General features: G+C 45.7%; 1 protein-coding gene and 1 long non-coding RNA gene across 2 annotated transcripts; both read right to left on the bottom strand.

Moving 5' to 3' along the window:
• Nucleotides 1–1,826: 1,826 nt before the first annotated feature.
• On the bottom strand, nt 1,827–7,826 carry LOC131204538 (uncharacterized). Its single transcript, XR_009156609.1, has 3 exons — nt 7,691–7,826; nt 3,995–4,114; nt 1,827–2,264 (listed from the first exon to the last, which is right to left on the bottom strand). It is a non-coding gene; the product is annotated as an uncharacterized LOC131204538 (long non-coding RNA).
• Nucleotides 7,827–16,437: 8,611 nt separating this feature from the next.
• LOC131204537 (phospholipase A2 inhibitor LNF1-like) lies at nt 16,438–23,670 on the bottom strand. Its single transcript, XM_058195924.1, has 4 exons — nt 23,521–23,670; nt 22,466–22,609; nt 19,013–19,129; nt 16,438–16,923 (listed from the first exon to the last, which is right to left on the bottom strand). The coding sequence occupies exons 2-4, from the start codon at nt 22,512–22,514 to the stop codon at nt 16,709–16,711; spliced, it is 381 nt and encodes a 126-aa protein (XP_058051907.1). The 5' UTR covers nt 22,515–22,609; nt 23,521–23,670; the 3' UTR covers nt 16,438–16,708.
• Between the last annotated feature and the right edge of the window lie 1,373 nt (nt 23,671–25,043).

Here is a 25,043-nt window from a genome sequence, read left to right as displayed (position 1 = left end):
AGTCCAACCCACCCACCTACCCACTCAAGCAAGTGACCCAACACCATTTCTGACAGACAGCAGCCCAGTTTCTCCTTGAAAAGCCTCCCGTGATGAAGCTCTGACAACTTTCAAAGGCAGCTTCTGTTCCCCGGGTTGATTGTTCTCACTGTCAGAAAATTTCTCCTTATTTCCAGGTTGAATCTCTCCTTGTTCATTCTCCATCCATTATTCCTAGTCTGGCCTTCAGGTGCTTTTCACTCGCGATTTCTGCTACCAGTTCAGGCGAACCAGTCCGAACCGGCTGAATACTATCTCTGGTTAAGTGGCTCTTTCCCACATGGATGCTTCCTTTTTCATTGTTCACCAAATGATTTTTTTTTCCTTTTTACACTAAACGATGTAGAAAGTTAGCACCCACCTCTCTCGTAGAAGAATGAAATTCTTTGAGAAGTATTTAGAAGGGCAGAATGTTGTATTTACCCTAAAAGAGAAATAGAAATCTGAAAGGAAACAGAAACTCAGAACCACAGTCTCCCTGCCCCCAAGCAGATGCTAAGCTGAAGCCAGCTTTCAGAAATGCAGATTTGGTCATCCGTTCAAGACGGGATATTTTGAACCAAGGCAGAATTCGGTAGAAGGATAGGATCAGCCCTCATTCAAGATCCAAACCAGGAAAGCCATTAAGACCCAATAGGAATGGCCCAACACCCTTTCAGGACACAAGCCTCCTTCTTACATCATCTCAGAGAGTCCAGGCTTCAACCAAACGTAACTCAGACAACCTAAAAAGTTAGCTATGACTCTTGCATAGCCCCATGGAAATCTCACAACCAATAGAATACATTTTCTTGCACAGGAACAGGAAGCTCAAGGGCAAAGCCCAAGAGAGGGTATATAAATACCTCCCTCTCTCCACTCCATGTGGTCAGCTGCCCAGGACCTCAGACCCTGGGAGTTCCATGGTTTTGCTCATGATCTGAGCTGTTTCTAGCTCTTCTGGATGGAATATTTGGATGCCATTCCCAGGATCTTTGGGAGCCATTCTCCCAGCCAAAAAGTCACAGTCTTAAGTTCTCCAGCCACCACTTGGGACCACTCTGAGTTCTACTTTCCCCCACCCTCCTTAGTTCCTCCTTCAGGCCCTGGTTCTTCTCCGAGTTCTCCTCCTCCTGATGTTGTTTTCACTGGCACCACTATATCTATGCCCGTTGCTGTCTTCTGGTCTACTAGCACAAGGTCTGATTCATTGGCTATTAAGTACCAATCTGGAATGTTGGATGTGGATTGGGAAGTTCCACTCTTCATATGTATCCCTTAATTAAGGTTGCAGAGTGGAGCTTGTTAAATTCTCTCTCTCTCTCTCTCTCTCTCTCTCTCTCTGTGTGTGTGTGTGTGTGAGAGAGAGAGAGAGAGAGAGAGAAAAGAGAGAGAGAGAGAAATTTAACAAGCACACTTTTGTGGCAGCTGAAATCCCTACATGCATCCATGAGGCTTTCTGGTTTTTTTTATAGGGGACGATTAGGAAACTCTGGGGCTATAAACTAAACTGGGAAGAAGAAAAATAATTCATGGAGTTGCTCTCAGCACTGAGATGGCATAGAGAAAACTAAAATAAAAGAAGCAACGGATCAATAAAAGAACACCTAGGGGTTGGAAAATCAAATGTCTGAGTGAGATGGGCAGTTTCCTACATTCGATAGATGAACAAATAAAAGTAAATATGAATCAAGATATTAATTCAAATCAGGAGGAAGGGAGTGGCAAACTATATCCCCATAGAATTTTTTAAAAAGGTGGGTTTCCCCCCCACCCCCATCCCAAAAAAATAATAATCGGGCTATGACTGGAATTCAATTATTTATTTATTCATTTTCACTTTAGGCTGCCGTTTTCCTCGAACATACAAGGCTGCTGATTAAATTTCTGTCTTCTTAACTATTTAGGGACATATAGAGGCCGATGCATAACATCCAAGAGGCCGCCTGATCAGCTGGAGAGATTATACAGGCCAAGAAAAAGGGGACAATTTCTTGGGTGGAAGGAAAAGCTTTAGACGAGAAGCTTCATCAGGAGAAGCCGAAGGAATGCTGGGAAGAAGGGTACAAAGGAGGGAGGGGCTCTGCTGCAGGTAACTTCTTTAATAACAGCCCCAATTTGAAAACTAGGAATAATATCTGACAAAGTTGGTAACGAGCTGTTTAAAATGTCCCCTTTCTGTTCTTTCAGTCGGTTGCACACATCTTTCTGACTGCAACTTTTCATGACGGTTACGATTTTCACCACTAGAGGAAAAGAGAAAATTCAGTGATTAGAGTCACTCGGAGCTAAAGAAATTCAGGTGTCCAATATTATCTACACCAGAGTTCCCCAAACCTTCCGGCTTTGCAGACCAGCGAGGGGCTGGGAGATAGGGGACGGTTCGGCAGCCCACTACTCGCTCTCTTACTGCTCGGAAACATGAGAATTACATGCCTGTGTGCTCCCCTACCATTTCCACGGCCTGCTTCTGAAAGGCACAAGGGCCAGGAGTGAAATGCTCCCGGTTCTGACCGGATCTCGCTATCCAGTAGCGATCGTGGCCGGTAGTTCGGCGATCCGGTAGCGATGGCAGAGCAAAGCTCCACCCAGCCGCTCCACCCACCCGTTTTAACCAGGAAATAATCTGGTTTTTTTTTTACCTTCGGCACATGCGCAGAAAGTTTGACTCATGCACAGAAAGTTTTGCGCATTGCACAGAAGGTCTCCACGTGCATGTGACCCGCACGAATGTGACCGAAGCAAGCGTGCGGGCGCGGCGTGTGCACTTCCGATCCGGTAAGGAAGGTAAGTAGATTTCACCCCTGCACAAGGCCTGGTAGTGGGCTGCAGCCCAGAGGGTTGGCGACTCCTGATCTACACAACCGGGCTCACTTCATCCTACTTCAAGGCCCGTGAGCCAGATCCAGTCTGCGAGGTGCTTAGATCTGGCCCAGTGGGGCCACCCTGGAAACAACAAAGGACCGGCCCGCAGTGCCTCTACCAGGGAAAACGAAGCTCAGGAGGGCCGCACGTAGCCCTCCTGAGCTCCGTTTGCAGCCACAACGGCCTCCTGCAGCGCTCTGCCTGTGAAAATGGATGGCGAGCTCCGTTTTTGCTGGCAGAAAGCTTCAGGAAGATACCACAGCCCCACCCAGGCCACCACAGGTGCCCTTGACATGAGTGACGTCCAGCTGGCCACGTTCATCCCGGCCTCCCTAAGGTCAAACACAACCCTGATGCAGCCCTCAATGAAATCGAGTTTGACACCCCTGCATTAGGTGAAGGCCCAACTCTCTGAAGAAGTTTGTAATTGTGGGGAAAGAAGAAGAAGAAGAGGGAAGAAGAGGATGATGGGTGGTGTTGTGTCTGCGCCACCCTGAGCCAGGCCCCCTGCCAGAAAGTGACTTGGAAAGTGAGGGGGAAGGGCCATCAGGACTTACCTCGGGAGCACCGGCTTCCCTGGCTCAGCTCCAGGAGCCAGAAACAGGCCAGGTGGAGGAGATAACGAGGCCTCCGTCCCCTGACTCTTTCCCCCCCCCAGGCCACACCTCCAGTCCCAGCTGATGGCAATCAGGCCTGGCTGGACCCTAGGTTTCGTAGGCAGGAGAGGTGGGAACAACAGAAGCAGGGGTGGGGCAGGCCTAGGAAGTGCTGAGTCATGGAGCCACACTCCACAGGATATAAAAGCAGCAAGGGCTGCTATGCCTCTTCATAGCAGGCAAATCAACTGCTTGACTAGAGCTGAAGTACTGTTTATTGACTAATCGGCATCAAGGGAGATAACAGAGACATTTGGCAGGTGCTCGCTAGTTTGCTGCCAGAGCTGATAGTTGCCGGCTAATTAAGCCATCGCTTGGACTGAGGCAAGGAGAACAGAACAGGTGGGCTTCATTTCTGTGGTGATGAGGGCATTGTTGGAAAAGCTAACGGACCTTCACCACACAACCTGGGGATCACTGGATCCGTCAGCTTTTATGAGGCATGTCTTACTCACGTATTGTCATTTCAGTGGTCAAAGTCATGCAGGTCGCGTTCTCATAAGGGCAATCTTTCTTTTCGCCAGAGCATGCGTCTGAACTAGATGAGGCACAATGTTCACATGTCAAGGAGCTACCTGGAGAGTGGGGGGGGGAACAAGTGGGAGGAGCTAAGAATATAGGATAGGGACGGGGTATCAGAGACGCTTTCAATATTATGGAGCCAGGACTCTCAGCAGTCTTAGCTAAGCTGGCCAGAGGAGATATGGTGAGGCACAACCAGAGCCATAGGAAGGTAAAATATGTTCCAGAGACACAGTTTAGCAGAAGCCATTTTGAGGTAAGAGCAGGGGTGAAATGCTACCGGTTAGGACCGGTTCGGCTGAACTGGTAGTGATGGCGATGGGTGGTTCAAAAAACTGGTCGCTGAGGCTCCGCCCATCTGCCCGGTCATTAAACCTGTTTTTTACACTCTGCACATGCGCAGAGGGTCCACACGTGCGTGGCCTGTGCACTTCCAAACTGGTAGGGAAGGTAAGTAGATTTCAGCCCTGGGTAAGAGGAGGTACACACTGCTAACTTTTGGCTGGGAGACAAAGGCATAAGAGAGAGAGAGAGAGGGAACATGGGTTATACAGAAAGCAAAAACAAATTCCATTTGTTGCATTTGGAATCCGCCAAATTTGGAATCTGCCAAAATTCCTGGGGAAAGTGGCCAGTTAGAAATAGGAAGGAAGGAAGCCTGTTGCTTTCCTGCATTGACCGTTGTTTGCTTCTTCAGATAAAAATTGTATAGTTGTAAACTACTCGGAGTCACTCTGAGAGCGAGATGGGCGGTACCTAAATTTCGTAAATGAAGCCATTTCCTCCCTCCTTCCCCATCAGTTTGAAGAGGAATTTGGGGAGCGGGCAGATAATGCAGAAGAGATATGGCTCCCATATAACACCGATCCTGCGTAGGCTGCACTGGCTACCTGTGGTTTTCCGAGTGCACTTCAAGGTGCTGGTTACCACCTTTAAAGTGCTCCATGGCATAGGACCGGGATATCTTCGGGACCGCCTTCTGTTACCACATGCCTCTCACCGGCCGGTACGGTCTCATAGAGAGGGCCTCCTCAGGGTGCCGTCAGCCAAACAGTGCAGGCTGGCGACCCCCAGGGGGAGAGCCTTCTCGGTGGGGGCACCTACCCTCTGGAATGAGCTTCCCCCTGGACTTCGACAACTTCCAGACCTCCGGACCTTTCGCCGCGAGCTTAAAACATATCTATTCTTTCGAGCAGGACTGGCTTAAATAGGGTTTTAATATGGATTTTATTGGGGTTTCTTTTATATTTTGTATTGTATTTTAAATTTAGGCTATTGGAATAAGTTTTTTAAATATTGTTTTTATTGAAATGTATCGTTTTTATTTTATCTTCCTGTTCACCGCCCTGAGTCCTTCAGGAGAAGGGCGGTATACAAATTAAATTATTATTATTATTATTATTATATTATTATTATTATTATTATTATTTCCAATACGGGTAGTCTTCAACGGATGACCGCAACTGAACCCAAAATTTATGTTGCTAATTGAGGTAGTTGTTAGAAGTGTTTTGCCCCGCGGTACGACCTTTCTTGCCACTGTTGTTGAGGGACTCACTGCAGTTGTTAAGGTAGTAGCAAGCAGCGGTGAAATCGAAATTTGTTTACTACCGGTTCTGTGGGTGTGGCTTGGTGGGCGTGGTGTGGCTTGGTGGGCGTGGCAGGGGAGGATACTGCAAAAATCTCCATTTCCACCCCACTCCAGGGGAAGGATACTGCAAAATCCCCATTCCCACCCCACCCTGGGGCCAGCCAGAAGTGGGCATTTGCTGGTTCTCCAAACTACTCAAAATTTCTGCTACCGGTCCTCCAGAATCTGTCAGAACCTGCTGGATTTCACCCCTGCTAGCACGGTTGGTTTTGTTTTGTTTTTTATTTGCATTTATATCCCGCCCTTCTCCGAAGACTCAGGGCGGCTTACACTGTGTTAAGCAATAGTCTTCATCCATTTGTATATTATATACAAAGTCAACTTATTGCCCCCCCAACAATCTGGGTCCTCATTTTACCTACCTTATAAAGGATGGAAGGCTGAGTCAACCTTGGACCTGGTGGGGCTTGAACCTGCAGTAATTGCAGGCAGCTGGTTTTAATAACAGGCTTCTTACAGCCTTGAGCCACCATTGACTTCGCTAGACAGAAGGTCACAAAAGGTGATCCCATGATCTCGGGACACGGCAACGGTCATAAATAGGAGTCAGTTGCCAAGGGTCTGAATTTTAATCATGTGACCATGGGGAGGCTGCAATGGTCGTAAGTGTGAAAAACGGTCATAAGTCACTTTTTCCAGTGTCGTCGTAACTTTGAAAGGTCACTAAGTGAACTCTTGCAAGTCGAGGACTACTTGTACAGACTCTACTTTAAGAAGAGACATTCTGGCCAGGTTGTGTTATCGTAAAGCTCCAAAAGCCCAACTCAGGCTGTTTGGAAAGATGGTTTTTAATGGTGGATAGGACCACATGGTTTGAGGTCCCGGGCAAAAAGGCACATGGGTGAGAGAGAAAGAGAGAGAGAGAGAGAGAGAGAGAGAGATTTATACCCTCTGCTGGGCTTTGAATTTGAGCTTGTATTCTGATTGGTTGTCAGGCTCCCATGGGGCCCTGCAGGGCTAACTTTGTAGGTTGTCTGTGTCCCAGGCTTGGTTGAGCCTTGCTGGGGGATGATGATGTAATGAAAGGGCTTTGGGATTCCTATTATGGCTCTGCCTGAAGGAGGTAGATCTTTGTTGTGTAGAATAGATTGGCCCAGGCCTTAATGGCCCGTGCAGGGGGTGGGTGAGTTTCTGTCTCCCTTTAAGGGGAAATATTCTGCCCTTTTAATATTTCCTAAAATATCTCATTTTCCTAGGAGAGGAGAGGAATGATTGCTAACTTCCCACACCTCCCTTGACGCAAGTACTTCCGATAAACCTTAATCTACTCGGATGCTATGCCCACTTGAACAAAGCAGAGAAAGGAAATGAGGAAAAAACACTGACGAAAGTGACGATCGGTCATGGAATAGTTAAGGGAGAGTAACTAGGGAGGAAATCTCTGTGGTGCCTCCTTTTCCCTGATGTCCTAAAAATGTGCTTATTCTGCTTAATGGTTCTTCCAGGGCTCAGGTGGTCGTATGAAAGGCCAGGAATGTGGCAGATTGTCTCTTGAGTTAAATATTTTTCAATAATCTACTCTGACTTTTTTTTTTAATTTGAATTTATATCCCGCCCTTCTCCGAAGACTCAGGGCGGCTTACAATGTGTTAAGCAATAGTCTTCATCCATTTGTATATTATATACAAAGTCAACTTAAATTGCCCCCAACAATCTGGGTCCTCGTTTTACCTACCTTATAAAGGATGGAAGGCTGAGTCAACCTTGGGCCTGGTGGGACTTGAACTTGCAGTAATTGCAAGCAGATGTGTTAATAACAGACAGACTTAGTCTGTTGAGCCACCAGAGGCCCCTACTACTCTACACTTCCTTTCTCACCTTCCTCCCCACCAGTAAACCGCTCCATTTTTGAGCAGTTCTCAAGGCTTTTCACAGCCCTAAGCGACGCCCATCCCACCCCCCGCAAGTGATCAGTGTGGAGGACCCTCCTTGGCTCCACTGACCATCCCATCCCCCAGAAGGACAACCCTGACCATACCTGTGGTCAGGAGTATGGAGAAGAAGAAGAGCCCCAGCAGAAGTTGCATGATGAAGAATCAGGCACTGGAGGTTTTAAAAAACAAAACAAAAAAAAACCCTCTTCTTGAAGGATTACAATTGTGTGGCCAGGAGGTTCTGCAAAACAACACACACAACCTTGGACCAAAATAATAATAATAATAATAATAATAATAATAATAATAATAATAATAATAATAATAATAATAATAATAATAATAATAATAATAATAATAATAATAATAAAGGATATGAAACCAGTGGTGGGATTCAGCCAGTTCGCGCCACTTCAGGAGAACAGGTTGTTAACTTCCTTAGCAGTTTGATGAACTGGTTGTTGGATGAAATCATTAGGGAAGAGAACCGGTTGTTAAATTCTTTGAATCCCACCACCGTGTGTGAAACGCTTATAAAATTGCTGTTTTATTACCCGTGAAAATTCAAAGTTGTCTCTGATTGTTACTATGGCATCACCTTCTGCACAGACTTTGGAGGACAATCCGCCTTCCAGAGTGGCAAGAAGGTAACCCTCTCCAGGAAATATTTATTTATTTATGTATTTTTTTTTAAAAAATGGTTTGGTCGTTGGTTGACCTCTCGCCTTTGCTATTTGTACAAATAACCCAAGGCAGGGAGCGTACCTAATATTCCTTCTCCCTCCTATTCTCCCCACTGTGAACTGTGAAGGATAGTTGGAGAGAGAGAGAGAGAGAGAGAGAGAGAGAGAGAGAGAGAGAGAGAGAGAGAGAGAGTCATCCAACTGACTTTTTTCCCTAAGGCAGGGCTAGAATTCACAGCCTCTTTGGTGATTGACCCACAGTCAACCAATCAGCTTTCATGCCTGTGATGGGCCTAGAAGTTTTATTACACTAAACTCTCTCCCTCTCTCCCTCTCTGTCTCTCCCCCTCCCTCCACTCCTCTCTCCCTCTCTCCCCCTCTCCCTCCCTCCCCCTCTCTTTCTCCCTCCCTCTCTCTCCATCCTTCCCTCTCTCTCCCCCCTCTCTCTCTCCCTCCATCTCTCTCTCTCTCTCTCTCTCTGAAAGAAGCATGTTGTGAGCAATCTGCTTCTCGTTCCACTTCCTTTCAATGGAAGTGTCTTCTGTGCATGTACAGAGGACGCTGTCAGGGTTCGGACCAATGCCCTAATAAAAGCAGGAGCCTCAAAGTTTCAAGAAAAATCCAGTTGTTTATCAGGAGTGCCTTGTTGGCACAGACCAAGTAAAGCCAGCTCTGGCTTCACCCAATTCGTGCCTTGCCTCTGACCCTGTTTCCTCCTCCTCCTCCCTAGGTGTGTCATCAGTCACCTTCCCCAACAAAGCAATTTTGCAGGTTGTAGAAGTCACTCCCTGCAGCCCTTGTGGGTTTCCGTGGAGATGGCCTTGACTTCGTCAGGCTAGGATGTGCTTTGTTTTGACGGAGATGCAAATTCTTCGATGCAGCTGTGAGGCGCAATTCCCCATCTCCCTGGCTATAGCAACTCGGGAACAGGTCAGGAAAGCTTCATGAGATGGTATACACCTTCCCCAGACAAACTGAGGCACCTCATCCTTGGAAGCACTGCTTTAGAAAAACTCTTTTACAGAACTCAACAGTGTGTGGCAGCCAATGCAATCCTAAATTGTATTAATGCAGGGATATAGTCAAGATCAAGTGAGGTACTAATACCACTCTATAAAGCCTTAAAGATGTTGAGAGTCTAGAAAGAGTGCAGAGAAGAGCAACCAAGATGATTAGGGGACTGGAGGCTAAAACATATGAAGAACGGTTGCAAGAACTGGTCCTGGCTAGACTAGTGAAGAAAAGGACCAGGGGAGACATGAGAGTAGTCTTCCAATATTTGAGGGGCTGCCACAGAGAGGAAGGGGTCAAGCTATTTTCCAAGGCACCAGAAGGCCAGACAAGGAATAATGGATGGAGACTGTACAAGGAGAGATTCAACCTGGAAATAAGGAGGAACTTTCTGACAGTGAGAGCAATCAACCAATGGAACAGAAGTTGTCTTCGGAAATTGTGGGAGCTTCATCCCTGGAAGCTTTCAAGAACAGACTGGACTTCCATCTGTCAGAAATGGTGTGGGCCATGGTGGCGAACCTATGGTACACGTGCCTGAGATGGCACACAGAGCCCTCTCTGTGGGCACGTGTGCCATCGCCCCAGCCCAGCTTCATCATGTTTGTCATGCCGCTGTCGGAGTCTGAATCCAAAGGGGAAGAGGAACGGCTGACAGAGAGTGAGAGAGTGGATCCATTGGCTGTGGAAGAAACTGGGGAAGGGCAAAGTCAGGCTGGGCAGAGCAGGTAGAGAGAGGTAGAACAAGGGAGATCGTCTTCAGATGAAGACCAAGGCCCACCCCCTCCTCATCCTAGGCAGCGCAGGGAGGAACGGAGAAGAGAGCAATGTGGGTTGCTGTGGCTTACGAGGGAGGAAAGGGATCAGATCCTCTTTACAAGGCACAGCTGCTGCTGGAGTTTAAAAGGAAAGGCAAATGGGAGGGGCGTTTGTCAGGAACAAACACTGAGTTTACCTGGTGTTTCTTTGAATCCTGGCATCCTCCCAGCAGGTTTGATTTATTGCCATGCTACTTTACTTGTGGAATTCCTTATTTTGCTTGCCCTGCCAGATTAATTACCGGGTCTTGCCTTGTTGGATTTTTTGTTAGAAGTTTTCTGCTTACAACGTTTGGGACTGAAGTATTGCCAGCCAAAGACTGTTACAGGTTGGTGGAAGAGCTCTCTCTCCAGGCCGGAGAATTGAAAGGGACATTGGAGGCACAGTTGGTGATAATAAAGGGGCTCATATCGGTTCTCTGGCTGTGTTGCCTTTGTGTCACGCCCTGGGTCATCAGAACGTTTCTCTGTCGCATTTCTCGCTATAATTTGCAGGGAAACAAAAGTTTGAGGGACTAAAAAAAAGAGCCCGAAACAGTGTTCCGCCTTCGTTGCAGTACATTTGCTGTTGCTGCCTCCATGGCCTGCCCCCTACTCTCACAGCACCTTTGCAGCAGGGGTGAAATGCTCCCGGTTCTGACCAGATCTCATGATCCGGTAGCAATCCCTGAACAATCGGCGACACCCGCCGCCTGGGTGTCATTACTTCCTGGTTTCAACCAGGAAGTAATGTGTTTTTTTACCTTTTGCGCATGCTCCTGGGCTCATTGGCCTCCAGACCAATGGTGGGATTCAGATGGTTCAGGCTGGTTTGAGAGAACCAATAGTTAAATTGCTGGCTAGCATCACTCCACCTGCCCCGCCCCTTCCAGGAGTCCCCACGTGCCTCATTTTGGCTCCCAGGTAAATACAGGGAGTCCTCCTAGGTCCAAAATGGGGTGTGAGGGAGTGTTGCCCCTCCCCCGTGGCCTGTTTTCACTCCCAGGAGGCTTCAGGGAAGCCTCCTAAGCCCAAAACAGGCATGGGGGAGGCGCCCCCCCCCACATGGCCTGTTTTTGCTCCCAGGGGGGTGCAGGAGGCCAAGTGCTGCCTGTCACACACCCCTAGCCATGCCCACAAAGCCACATCCACAGAACCAGTAGTCAAAAAATAATCCCACCACTGCTCCAGACCAGGGGTGAAATCCAGCAGGTTCTGACAAGTTCTGGAGAACCGGTAGCAAAAATTTTGAGTAGTTCGGAGAACTGGCAAATACTACCTCTGGCTGGCCCCAGACTGAATGGAGATTTTGTGATATCCTTCACCCAGGAGTGGGGAGGGAATGGGGATTTTGCAGCATCAAGTCACACCACACCCACCAAGCCACGCCCACAGAACTGGTAGTAAAAAAAAAATTGGGTTTCACCACTGCTCCAGATGTGAGATTCCCACCACCCAGAACTGGTTTAGGGGATCCTTCCCCCCCACAGCAGGGGAGGGACGGTGGGGGAGAGAGAGAGAGAGAGAGAGAGAGAGAGAGAGAGAGATTTATAATGAGGAGGTGTTGTGTGTCTGTAGAGAGAGAAATAGTAATAAATGTTGCTAGCAGGCTGAAATGAGGAAATGCTGCAGAACTGGATGGTGAAACCGCGGAAATATTAAAATAGGGATTTTAATAGGGGCTGCGAGCTGATGCTCTCTCTCTCTGTGTGTGTGTGTGTGTGTGTGTTTGTGCATATGTCCGAAGGCTGCCTTTGTGGCATTGGAAGAATGGTTGGAAGAATGCCCTAACAATACAAAGGCAAAGGATGAGTAATACAACTACTGGGAATTCCTTGGCGAAGTGCATCTCGCTGCTGTCAGGCAGAATCCTGATTGAAGGACACAAATGTGACAAAGGGAAAAATGTGGGAAATGTGGCTGGGCTTTATCCCGGTGGGAAAACACCAGATTTTTTTCTTTAAACAGGCCACTAAGAAATTAAAGAAATGCAGAAAGAAACAACTTAAATCTGAATGTCAAGTGATCTAATAGTTAGCTGGGGGATTTTTTTTTAAAAAAAAGGTTTTTTGAGTTTTACAAACTCAAATTTGGGGTTTTTTTGTTTTTTGTTTTGCCCAAATATGAGGGAGGAGAAATTATGAATTTGGGCTGAGGAGAAGTGAGATTTCATGCCTGAGGAATTACGTTCAATTCGGAGACGTTTAGGAGAATGGGACCCAGAGGGTGAACTTGGCACATTTAATTTCGCTGCATAGAGGTTTAAAATGTTTGATGCTGTATACTTGAACTTGGGTGATTTTATTTCTGCTCCAATCTCCTTACACATTTAATTGTAACCCTTAATGTTTATTTTTTATTAAGTTCAGGGGTTCCTTCCTCCCCCCAGGTGGGGGAGAGAGAGAGAGAGAGAGGGAGAGAGAGGGAGAGAGGGAGAGGGAGGGAAAGAGAGACAGAAAAACAGAAAGATAGGTAGATAGATAGATAGATAGATAGATAGATAGATAGATAGATAGATAGATAGATAGATAGATAGATGGATGGATGGATGGATGGATGGTAGATAGATAGATCGGTACCAATAGCAATAGCAATAGCCTTTAACTTATATACCGCTTCAGTGCTTTACAGCCCTCTCTAAGCAGTTTATAGAGTCAGCATAGTTGCCCCTAACAATCTGGGTCCTTACTTTACCCACTTTGCAAGGATGAGTCATCCTTAAGTCAATCAGGTTCAAACTGCTGTCAGTCGGCAGAATTAACCTGCAATTCTGCATTCTAACCACTGCGCCACCACGGCTCTGTTAAGTAAGTTTCACCTGATTTTAATTCCTTTCCATCTATGGATCAGCACCGGTCCATGGTCATATCAGTAGAATGTAGGTGGTAAGCAAAGCCATGGCCTCTCCGGTCCTCAGAACCGGTTCCTGGTGCCCCAAAGTTTGGGAGCCATTGAGTTGGGTTGTATTTGGATACAGGTAATCCTCGACCTACCATCACAATGGGGAGCGGAATTTCCGTTGCTAAACAAGGCGATTGTTAACCGAGTCACACCCCTCCCCAATGTTACAATTTTTCTTGCCACCATTGTTAAGCAAATGATGTGGCTTCCCCCATTGCCTTAGCTCAGGGGTCTGCAAACTTGGCTCTTTTAAGACTTGTGGACTTCAACTCCCAGAGTTCCTCAGCCAGCTTTGTGGAGTCTTTGACAGGCACTGTTGTGCTTTGGGGCAGGGGTCTCCAACCGTGGCAACTTTAAGCCTGGAGGACTTCAACTCCCAGCTTTGCTGGCTGAGGAACTCTGGGAGTTGAAGTCCACAAGTCTTAAAAGAGCCAAGTTTGCAGACCCCTGCCTTAGCTGGTCAGATACTGGCTGGGAAGGTTGCAAATGGCGACCATGTGTCCTCTAGGATCTTGCAACCATTGCAAATAAATGTCTCTTGACAAATACCGATCTTTTGATCCTATGATTGTGGGGAACGCTGCACTGGTCGTAAGTATGAGGACCCCCCCTTTTCCCCTCCCCGTGCCATTGTAACTTTGAACAGTCACTAAACAAATGGATGTAAGTCAAGGACAACCTGTAGTGCTTAGAAATTCCCCAAAGCAGGGGTGCCCAACCTTGGCAACTTTAAGCCTGGTGGACTTCAACTCCCAGAATTCCCCAGCCAGCAAAGCTGGGAGTTGAAGTCCTCCAGGCTTAAAGTTGCCACAGCTGGAGACCCCTGCCCCAAATCACAACAGTGCCTGTCAAAGACTCCACAAAGAAAAAAGAAAAGAAAAGAAAGAGACGAGTAGTCTTTTTAAAAAGACTTTCTGTAAACCAGAAAGATGAGGAAATGCTTTCATGACTAACAGAGGTGCTCAGGTTTATGATGGGGTTTCCAAGAATGTGTCCTCAGCCGTTTTCCGAGTGGGTGCAGCCGTATTGCACAGGGCGATAGCTGGAACCTACCTCATGTTCCATCTTATAAATGCATAAATCTCTCTAAAGGCAATGTGCACATATTGGATAAGGCACTAATGGAGTTGCTGAGAGATTACGAAGATGCAGGGTGGGGCGGGGAAGGAGAGGGACCGGAGAAGAGAAAGAAGGGAGGGAAAGGACAGGAGAGGAAAGGAAATAAATAGATTGGGAGGGGACAGGAGAGAAGGGAAGGGAAGCCGAGGGAAGAGGGAAGAGTTCTCCACTCCTCTGAAAACAACAAAATACCTTATCCCACCAGACTTGAAATCCTGGGCTTAGAAAACTTAGATCTCCGCCGCCTTCGACAGGACCTGTGTTTAACACAGAGAATCATCTATTGCAATGTCCTTCCTGTTAAAGACTTCTTCAGCTTCAATAGCAAGAATACAAGAGCAAACAACAGATTCAAACTTAATGTTAACCGCTTCAATCTACACTGCAGAAAATATGACTTCTGTAACAGAGTTATCAGTGCTTGGAACACATTACCTGACTCTGTGGTCTCTTCCCATAATCCTAAAAGCTTTAACCAAAAACTGTCTACTATTGACCTCACCCCATTCCTAAGAGGACCATAAGGGGCGTGCATAAGAGCACAAATGTGCCTACTGTTCCTGTCCTATTGTTTTTTTTCTTATATATATATGCTTATACTTCCTTATATTTCCTCATATATATGTTTATATACTATATAATCATTTGGTGTGAAGCTTGTGTATATTGTTGTGACAAAAATAAATAAATAAAATAAAAAATAAATAAGAGGAGGGGAGGGGAACCAGATATTTTTAAAAAAAAAAAAAAACACCAGAAAGACAGAGGGGTGAATTCGTTTGTCTCAGAAAGTCCAAATGGAATGAAACTGTGCAGAGAGGATGCACTTTTACCTAAATTTTCCCCGTCTCTCCCAGCTTGACAATAACAGAGATAACAGAGAGGATTGGACGGGCAGGGGTGGCATTTTAAGGACACACCGAACAGATGTTCTGGCAGGACTGGCTATTTCCCATAACAAAATGATGGATGGACATTTTGTACTCTGGGAGGCCCCTTAGGGAAAAAAATGGGGCTGGGGGAATGAACCGAGCTTGCTTTCGTTTCTTCTGTGCCGATGTGGTTTATTCAATTAAGGTTTTATCTCTCGGTAAAATAAATGTCCTAGGCGTTCCCTTTTTTTCTGCATTCAGCAACTGGACCGCTGACGTAAACCTGGAAAGAAGCATTTCAAATCGCCTGCCTTAAAACGAGAAGAAGAAATTCGTTTTACAGGAGTCAAGATTCTGTACTTATCCCTGACGAGTGTTAAAATTACGCTGGGGAAAAGCCGTGTAATTTACATCGCTTTGATTTTACCCAGTTTGGTAGAACTTCGTAGAGTTTTCATTCAGGTGGCCCTCTTGTATAGGGTCTCCTGCTTGAGCAGGTGGTGGGACTAGAAGACCTCCAAGGTCTCTACCAGTTGTATTCTGATTGATTGACTCAGAATGTTGGCCTTGGACGGGGATTTGAAGAACAGCCTCTCTGGCATAAACCTTGCAAACTTAGTAAAGCCCAGCTTTCTAATGGTACTAATCAAAGTTGAACAATCCAACCATAGTAACTGCCAATGACCCTAAAGAAAGCCCTGGTCTTCCATTCCTTAAGCTTTGTGCATCACACATGAACGACCGGAATAGTTGGTTTAAGTTAATTAGCAGGGTCAACTTAACTAAATTAGATCAGAAAACTTTCTTGTATCAGAGATGCACTAGACATGAGAAACTCCAGGGCTGCACACTAGATATCTGTAAAAAATAATAATAATAATAATACTTAGTCCTACATTTAAAATGAAATTATTTGGTAACGAAAACAGTAACCTGCCCATTTAACTGATAACGGTTGTGTCAATTTCAGGGCAGCAGCACAAAGCTTTCAAGAGGGTAGTAATCCACTAATGAAGATTGCAGAGTGGAGCTTGTTAAGTAAGTGTGTGTGTGTGTGTGTGTGTGTGTGTGTGTGTGTGTGTATGTGCAGAGCCTGCCCCTGAATCTTTGAGCCAGCTCAACTCCTTAAATGTGTTTGTGAAGCTTTCTTGTTTAGCAGACAACTAGAGAAACTGCAGGGCTGCAGACTAAACTGGAAAGAAGAAACGTAACACACAGTTTCCTTCGTGATTCAGATGGCACGAACAGAATAAAATAAACAGTTGACCAATAAAATAATATATAATAGTTGGAAAAAAATCAAATCTCTGTAAAATGGGCAGTTTCTACATTTGACATACAAATAAATAAAAACAAATCACATCAAATCTGGACGAAGGGCGTGGCAAACCTACAGCCCTGTAGAATGGAAAACGTTGATTTTTTTTTTCCCCACTCCAAATTAAAAAAAAATAAATCAGGACGTAAGTGGAATCCAACTGTTTATTCTTTATTATTATTTTCTTTATTGGAATTATGCCATTTTTTTTTCTCTTCAAACACACATTCAAGGCTGCTGATTATATATCTGTTTGCTTAACTGGTTTCCATTTGGCAGATTATATATTTGTCTGCTACACTGGTTTCTGTTTGGCGAAATATAGAGACCTATGCATAACATCCAAGAGGCTGCCTGATCAGCTGGAGAGATTATACAGGCCAAGAAAATGGGGACAATTTTTTGGGTGGAAGGAAGAGCTTTAGAAGAGAAGCTTCATCAGGAGGAGCCCAAGGAATGCTGGGAAGAAGGATGCGAACGAGGGAGGGGCTTTGCTGCAGGTAACTTCTTTAAGGACAGCTCCAAGTGGAACACCAGGTATCTGGCTACTGGAAGTCTTCCCTTTCTGCTCTTCAAGTAACTTGCAAGCATCTTTCGGACTGCAACTTTTCACAGTGCTTTGGACTTTCTCGAGTCCTGGAGAAACAGAAATGTCAGTGATCAGAGCCCTCACTCCGACTTAAAGGAAACCCTCCCTCCCGCCAAATAAAGGTAAGTCCTCGACTCAGAACCATAACGGAGCCCCAAAATTTCTGTCGCTAAGTACGACAGTGGTTAAAAATAGACTTTCGTCCCATTTTATTACGGTTCTTGCCACCGCTGTTATTTTGCGGTATTGTTTGAACAGTGCAGGAAGAGGCCTTTGGGTGGAAATAAGACCTCGCCCAAAGCGGAAGTGGCTATAGTTCTCACGGGACAGTTGCAACTTCATCTCTCAGTGAATTCAAAAAGGGATGGGATTCGATTGGGTGACATAGGAAGTTATCTTTGTTTGTGGGTCGTAAGAACGCACCCTCAACGCATATCAGATCGGACTGTAAAAGCGATTTGTTTGGGGGCAATTCTCTGGAATCGGATTCTGAGTTGCAGAATCTCATTTTATGCCAATGTTTCTCCCGAAAAAGTTTGGAGAACAATGGCAACACTCATCCATCATAGATATAAGGCGATTTTGACTCAATAAGCTGAAAGTTGGGTCGAGTTAGCCAACTATAGTCTCATCAATAGCCCATGATTCCTGCAAGGGCAGGAATCTCTTACAGGCACTCCCCGACTTATGACCACAAGTGAGCCCGAAATTTCGGTTGCTAAGTGAGACCGTTGTTAAGTCACTTTCGCCTCATGTTACATGGCTGTTAAGTGGCTTCTCCCATTGGCTTTGCTTGTCAGAAGGACGCTGGGACACTGCAACCATCGTAAATATGAGTCGGTTGCCAAGTGTCTGCATTTTGAACACGCAACCAATGGTCGTAAGTGTGAAAAACGGTCCTAAGTCACTTTTTTCAGTGCCGTTATAACTTCAAATGGCCACTGAACAAACTGTTGTATACTGAGGACTAACTGTATTATGGACATGATCAGGCTCAAATGATCCCACTTTGGACAATTATGTGAGAGCTCAGTTCTTTGGAGGAAGCCATAATGCAGGGAACAATAGAAGACAAGAGAAAAAGAAGACATTCAGTTGTGGTCGCCACGATGTAAAAAAGATGCTGAGACTCTAGAAAGAGTGCAGAGAAGAGCAAAAAAGATGATTAGGGGACTGGAAGCTAAAACATATGAAGAACGGTTGCGGGAACTGGGTATGTCTAGTTTAATGAAAAGAAGGACTAGGGGAGACATGATAGCAGTCTTCCAATATCTCAGAGGCTGCCCCAAAGAAGAGGGAGTCAAGCTATTCTCCAAAGCACCCGAGGGCAGGTCAAGAAGCAATGGGTGGAAACTGATCAAGGAGAGAAGCAACTTAGAACTAAGGAGAAATTTCCTGACAGTTAGGACAATCAATAAGTGGAACAACTTGCCTCCAGAAGTTGTGAATGCTCCAACACTGGAAATTTTTAAGAAAATGTTGGATAGCCATTTGTCTGAAATGGTCTAGGGTTTCCTGCCTGGGCAGGGGGTTGGACTAGAAGGCCTCCAAGGTCCCTTCCAACTCTGTTGTTGTTGTTGTTGTTGTTGTTGTTGTTGTTGTTATTGTTATTATGACAACCAGAATCTAGGACTTTCTTACGCTGGTGATGGTGGAAGCACGGTTGGAGTTCCTGAAAGACCATCAGCCACCTGATGGCACACAATCCATCAGATTTATGAAGCCTGCAAAATCTACATTATAACAGAAGGACCTTGGAGGTCTTCTAGCCGATTCCCCTGCTTAGGCAGGAAACCCTACACTACTTCAAACAAATGGTTCTCCAACATCTTCTTTAAAAACTTCCAGTGTTGGAGCATTCACAACTTCTGGGTGCAAGTTGTTCCACTGATTCATTGGTCTCACTATCAGGAAATGTTTCCTTAGTTCTAAGTTCCTTCTCTCCTCAATGAGTTTCCACCCATTGCTTCTTGTCCTGCCCGCAGGTGCCTTGGAGAATAGTTTGACTCCCTCTTCTTTGTGGCAGCCCCTCAATTATTGGAACACTGCTATCATGTCTCCCCTAGTCTTTCTTTTCATTAAATGTTATTTATTCCCTTGTTGATGGGGTGGGGAAATAGGACTTGTCTTACTCACCGACACTAATTTCAGTCGTCAACTTCATGCAGACAGGATTGTCAAAAGCACATTCTTGCTTTGAACCACTGCAGTCTAAACCTTGCGAGCTGCAAAGTTCACACGACAAGGAATTACCTGGAGAGGGAGGGGGAAAAATGAGGAGGCGCTGAGAAAGTAGGATAGGGATAAGGAATCAGAAACGCGTTGGATATTACGGCTAGCCTTCGACTCGCGACCTCAGCTGAATCCCAAATTTCTGTTGCTAAACATTTCGTAAGTTAAATCTTGCCCACTTTTAACAACCTTCCTTGCCGCGGTTGTTAAGTGAATCGCTGCCGTTGTTCAGTGAGTAACCCGGTGGTTAAGTGAATTTGGCTTCCCCGCTGACTTTGGAAGGAAGCCAAAGGCGACCATCTGACCCTGGGACACCGCAACCCGTCGCCAGTTGCACAAACGTCTGAATTTTGACCCCGTGGCCGTGCTGCAAGGGTCGTAAGGGTGAAAAACGGTCATAAGTCACGTTAAGGAAAACTTAGAAGAAGATGAAGAACTCTTCCAGAGAGGAAGTTTATAGCAGAAGCCACCGTGAGGGAGAGGAGGTGCAGGCAACTAACTTTAGTCAGGGCGGGGAAGGAATAAATAAGAAGCAGCGGTGAGATTCAGCCGGTTCGTACCACTTCGGGAGAACCGGTTGCTAACTTTCCGAGCAGTTTGGCAAACTGGTTGTTGGGAGAAATCATTAGGCCAGAGAACCGGTTGTTAAATTACTTGAATCCCACCACTGATTAAAAAGGTACACAGATTAGACAGAAAGCAAAAACGAACCGCCTTCGTTCCACTTGGAAACCAAAGTCAAAATTCCTGGAGAAAGTAGCCCGTTAGAAATAGAAAGGAAAGAAGCTCGTTGTTTTTCTAAATTGACCCTTTTATTGTTCCACAGGAAAGTTGATGCAATGATGTTTAACAGGACAAAAGGCTGGCACGGTTCCTGTTGTAAGGGACACCCTGTTCTCGCACAATGAAGAAGGTAACAGAGGTCTCTTCGGCTATTTGTTTATTGCCATCAAATTGGAATTAGCTGGACCGCTTCCCTTAAGAACATCCCAGAGAAAGGCGACAATGATCAAGCAATTCTAGAAGACCGCCAAGAAATAAACCAAAAGACCAGAGCAGCCCCAGAAGAAGGAGGAGGAGGAGGAGGAGGAGGAGGAGGAGGAGGAGGAGGAGGAGGAGGAGGAGGAGGAGGAGGAGGAGGGGGAGGAAGAAGAAGAAGAAGAAGAAGAAGAAGAAGAAGAAGAAGAAGAAGAAGAAGAAGAAGAAGAAGAAGAAGAAGAAGAAGAAGAAGAAGAAGAAGGAGAGGAGGAGGAAGAGGAGGAAGAGGAGGAAGAAGCAGAAGCAGAAGCAGAAGCAGAAGCAGAAGCAGAAGCAGAAGAAGAAGAAGAAGAAGAAGAAGAAGAAGAAGAAGAAGACAACCCAGGAGTCATCTATACCATACAATGTAATGACTGCAACAGCCACTACGTAGAACAAAAAGAACAGAAGATTGGCAGAATGCATCCACAAACAATGACGGACAGGAACAGTAGAGTGGGAAGGGACCTTGGAGGTCATCTAGTCCAACCCCCTGCTCACGCAAGATGACCTATACTAGGGATTCAAACCACCTAACTGCCGACCTCTCTGATTGGCAAGCTCAAGTGTCTTAGCCACCGGGCCACCTAATGCAGGTTTAGAAGATGACGTGAGGAAAACTCTTTCATTTCACAACATGCCGACAGACTTAACCATAACTTCAATTGGGAAACATAGCGGTAAAGACAACGTGGGCGGAAAATTTTTTATAAACTGCAGTGTGGCAATGAAATAGTTACGGATATATATATATATATATAAAGTGTAAGATTGAGAGTATCTTGGGGAAGTTTCGACGAGGTCCCACTTGTCATCTTCAGGCTGGTGCTTTCGGCTTCGTGCTTGTGCGAGCAAAGCGTGATCGGAGCTGCCGTCTCTCTATAAATACTGGTGGGGAGGTAGGGAGTGCTGGCTTTGCTGCTGTAAGCGGGTTGGTTGGCTGTGTTGTTACATCTTGATTGCTTGATGGTGTTGATGTTTGCAGATTAGTCGGCTGTTTCATATCATCCTGTGTGGGTGTGGTCCTAGTTGTGTGCCCATTAGTCTTCTGTGCTGTAACAACCTGGGTAATGGGCTGTATGATAATATCTTGAGCTCTAGTATTGGGGCATCCTTAGTCCTGTGCTGCAACAACCTGGGTGGTTGGTTGTGTTGTACTCAACCTCTTGAGTTCTATGATGTAATATCCTGAGCAGATGGCTGTGATGCAACTGTGATGCAGCAGATGGCTGAGACTGCAGCTCCGACCATGCTTTGCTCGCACAAGCACAAAGCCGTAAGCATCAGCCTGAAGATGACGAGTGAGACCTCGTTGAAATGTCGCCAAGATACTCTCAACCTTACACGGAAAAAGACCCGAATACGCCAAGACTTGCATACCTATACCCGTGAAAATCTACGAATACACACACACACACACACACACACACACACACACACACACACACACACACACAGAGTACATGCATACATACATACATATATAATTAAGGGAGGAAATATCTGTGGCGCCTCCTTTTCCTTACTGTCCTAAGCTAGTGTTTGTTTTACTTAATGGTTAATTCAGAGAGTAGAATAGAATAGAATTCTTTATTGGCCAAGTATGATTGGACACACAAGGAATTTGTCTTTGGTGCATACGCTCTCACTATATATAAAAGAAAAGATGTGTTCATCAAGAATCATAAGGTACAACACTTAATGATAGTCAGAGGGTACAAATAAGCAATCAGGAAAAATATCAATATGAATCGTAAGGATACAAGCAACAAAGTTACAGTCATACAGTAACTTTGGGAGGACATGGGTAGTGGGAATGATGAGAAGATTAATAGTAATGCAAACTTAGTGAATAGTTTGACAGTGTTGAGGGAATTATTTGTTTAGCAGAGTGATGGCGTTCGGGGAAGATACTGTTCTTGTGTCTAGTTGTTCTGGTGTGCAGGGCCCTATAGCGTCGTTTTGAGGGCAGAAGTTGAAACAGTTTATGTCCAGGATGCGAGGGATCTGCAAATATTTTCACGGCCCTCTTCTTGATTCGTGCAGTATACAGGTCCTCAATGGAAGGCAAGTTGGTAGCAATTATTTTTTCTTGAAATCTTGACTTGACTACATTTCAATATACCTTGCCCTAGTCTACTGGTTGTTTTTTTCCAAGCAAAGCACTCCCTCTTTGAGAAGTTCTCAAGGCTTTTCACAATTCCATAGGAAATCCACCCCACCCCACCCTACCCTACCCCAAGGGCCTGGTACGGAGGATCCTCCTTAGACAACCTCTCTCTCTCTCTCACACACACACACACACACACACACACCCTCTGAGGACACCCTTGATCATACCTGCAGTCAGGAGGACGGAGAAGACGAAAAGTCCCAGCAGAAGCTGCATGGCGATGAGTTAGGCAAGGAGGTTTTTTTTAAAAAAAAATAAAATAAAATAAAAAATAAATCTCGCCTTGAAGGAAAACACTTTTCTACGCCAACCTGTTAAAAAGGCCAACTTGTTAAAAAAGGCCAGCCATTCTCTTTAGCCCCACCACCACCACACACACACACACACAAAATTAAGACAAATGTCAGTATCAGCCACTCAAACTGGTGGGCTTCGCTTCATAAACAGATCATATTAAAAGAAATAGCGCTCACTTGGTTAGCCCAGCAGTTCAATGGCAAAATTTAAAAAAAAATTTGTATCGGGTGACATGAAAAGACGGGGAGAAATATCTGCTAACACTATGACAAACTCTGACTTGCAATTAATGAAAAGTTTAGCCTCTCTCTCTCTCTCTCTCTCTCTCTCTCTCTCTCTCTCTCTCTCTCTCTCTCTCTCTCTCTCTCTCTCCCTCTCTCACAAAATATAGCAAGCTTATTTCTCAACCGCCTTGTGGGCAAGCTTTATAAGTTTTTGTGGTTACAAACTGACATAATACCTTAGATCTTTTTTTTTTGTTTTCCCCTTTTGCTACGTTGTAGATATCTCTCTCTATATATTTTTCCTATTAGCCTAAGATCTCCCAGCCTCGGGGGGAGGTTTCCTTGTTTTGAGATTATCCTCAGGAAAAATTAATTGAAAAGCTGGAAAACAGAAAATGGGCGCAGAGGTGATTGCCTGGCAAAATCCTTACATGTCCATTTGCTATTTTATTAGAAGAAGCCGAGGCAGTACCTATGAATGTACATCTTGAGGAAAGCGCGCTGCAATTTTGCAGTCTCCTTTGGTGAGTGGGGGGAGAGAGGAAAGGGCATTGCTTCCCTCTGCCTACCCCACCCAATTGCAGAACTATGCCACTTCGGGATACATAACTAAAAAGGGACTGGCTCTTCGTGATCAATAGGAATAGTCAGGCTTCATGATCTCATGGAAATGCTCATCTCCAAGAGACCAAAATACTTACCAGCTGCCGCCGTCCAAAGAAATCCAGGCAGAGGAGGACGAAGGACCTGGATGCTGTTTGTAGATCTAAGCTCAGGAACAGTCTAGCAGCCTTTGCCTATATCTGGCCAAGAATTTCAGAGGGGGGGGGGGAAAAACATCTTTATAAAGGGAGGAGCTTAGCTCAAAGCACCCCACCCTTGTTCCTGAGATCACGAGGACCAGTAAAAGAGAGAGAGAGAGAGAGAGAGAGAGAGAGAGAGAGAGAGAGAGAGAGATGGGGGGGTAGCAGCTTTGCAGATCAGCCCCCCCCCCACCTCCCGCTTTGCTTTTCTCTAAACAGCTTTGATGTCACATAAATCCGAATTACACTTGACAAAAGAGTCAGGGGATGGATGAGACTGGGTGGGTGGGTGAATGGGTGGGTGGGAAACCCGTTGATGAAATGCAAAGCAGAAGGAATGGCTGCATTTTCCATACATCTATCATGGGTGAGTCACCGCAAACCCAAAGTGAGGGTGTATATTTGCGCTTTAAGGCTTGTTGGGAAATATGGAAGAAGACGAATATTGTGGCCACACATTACAATCCTGCAGCTCACGGCAGCTCAGCTGGAAGGGAGCGCCTCCCTTGCAACCCCTTCCCCAGTTATTATTAGCAATCGCTCCTCCTGTTTACGGAATGGGGTTGCTAAAGCGCCTGCCAAAATCCTGCTTCTAATTTGGCTGCAGCTCGGAACTGCTTGGCCTTGCCTGTAAATGGTTTTTCAGCCTGAAGAGTTCTCCTTTTTCCTTCTTTTCTTTTCTTTTCTTTTCTTTTCTTTTCTTTCTTTTTTTTAAAGTTCCAGCTGTTTTAGACCCCGCTGGGAGCCCTGAATGCCAGAATGGGTTTGAGAAGTTTCGAAAAAGTGTTTTAGAGAAATTGACACCCTGAACCCCGGTTAAAGACAGACCGCAACGCAGGGAACGCAGGAGTTTCAAACCAGGCTTCTTGAAAGCCCATCGAATATTTCGTTAAACAAACGGGCGGCGTTACAGGAAAAGGGAGACGGATCCATCCATTCACTTTTCTTCAGCTTGACGGGGACTCTGGAAATGAACAGCGAACAGGCCTAAGACGCCGAGCTTGTCGATCAGAAAGGTCGGGAGTTCGGCGGTTCGAATCCCTAGTATAGGTCTCCTGCGTGAGCAGGGGGTTGGACTAGATGACCTCCAAGGTCCCTTCCAACTCCGTTACTGTTAATGATAGAGAAAGCAGCTACGCAGCCCCTCTCTTCAGGTCTACATCAAGGTTTAATGTCTGGGCCTTCCCCCCCACCCCCACCATCTTTTATACTTTTCGTGAGGGGCAAGGAGAAGAAAATGCTTCGTGGGATAGTTTTCCCTCAGACATTATAACGGCTACAGCCCTGTTGGACTTTCATAAAACTTTAAAAACTTGGCTGTGTACCCAGGCCTGGGACTCAGAATCTATTAAGGGGCCCCTTTGATAGCTTTACTATTTATTGCTTAACTATTTTGACTGTTGCATACAGTATATGTGTTT

Source organism: Ahaetulla prasina, chromosome 10 (genome assembly GCF_028640845.1).
Source record: "Ahaetulla prasina isolate Xishuangbanna chromosome 10, ASM2864084v1, whole genome shotgun sequence".
Classification (NCBI taxonomy): Eukaryota; Metazoa; Chordata; class Lepidosauria; order Squamata; family Colubridae; genus Ahaetulla; species Ahaetulla prasina.
This window is presented reverse-complemented; position numbering and strand designations above follow the sequence as displayed.

Bases quoted from the DNA above. Each gene is read 5' to 3' on its own strand.
- LOC131204537 (XM_058195924.1), bottom strand. From the start codon at position 22,514: ATGCAGCTTCTGCTGGGACTTTTCGTCTTCTCCGTCCTCCTGACTGCA. The intron at 19,130-22,465 runs GTATGATCAAGG...CTCCCTCTCCAG, and splicing joins CTCCGTCCTCCTGACTGCAG to GTAATTCCTTGTCGTGTGAA. The intron at 16,924-19,012 runs GTGAGTAAGACA...CTGTTTCTCCAG, and splicing joins GACGACTGAAATTAGTGTCG to GACTCGAGAAAGTCCAAAGC.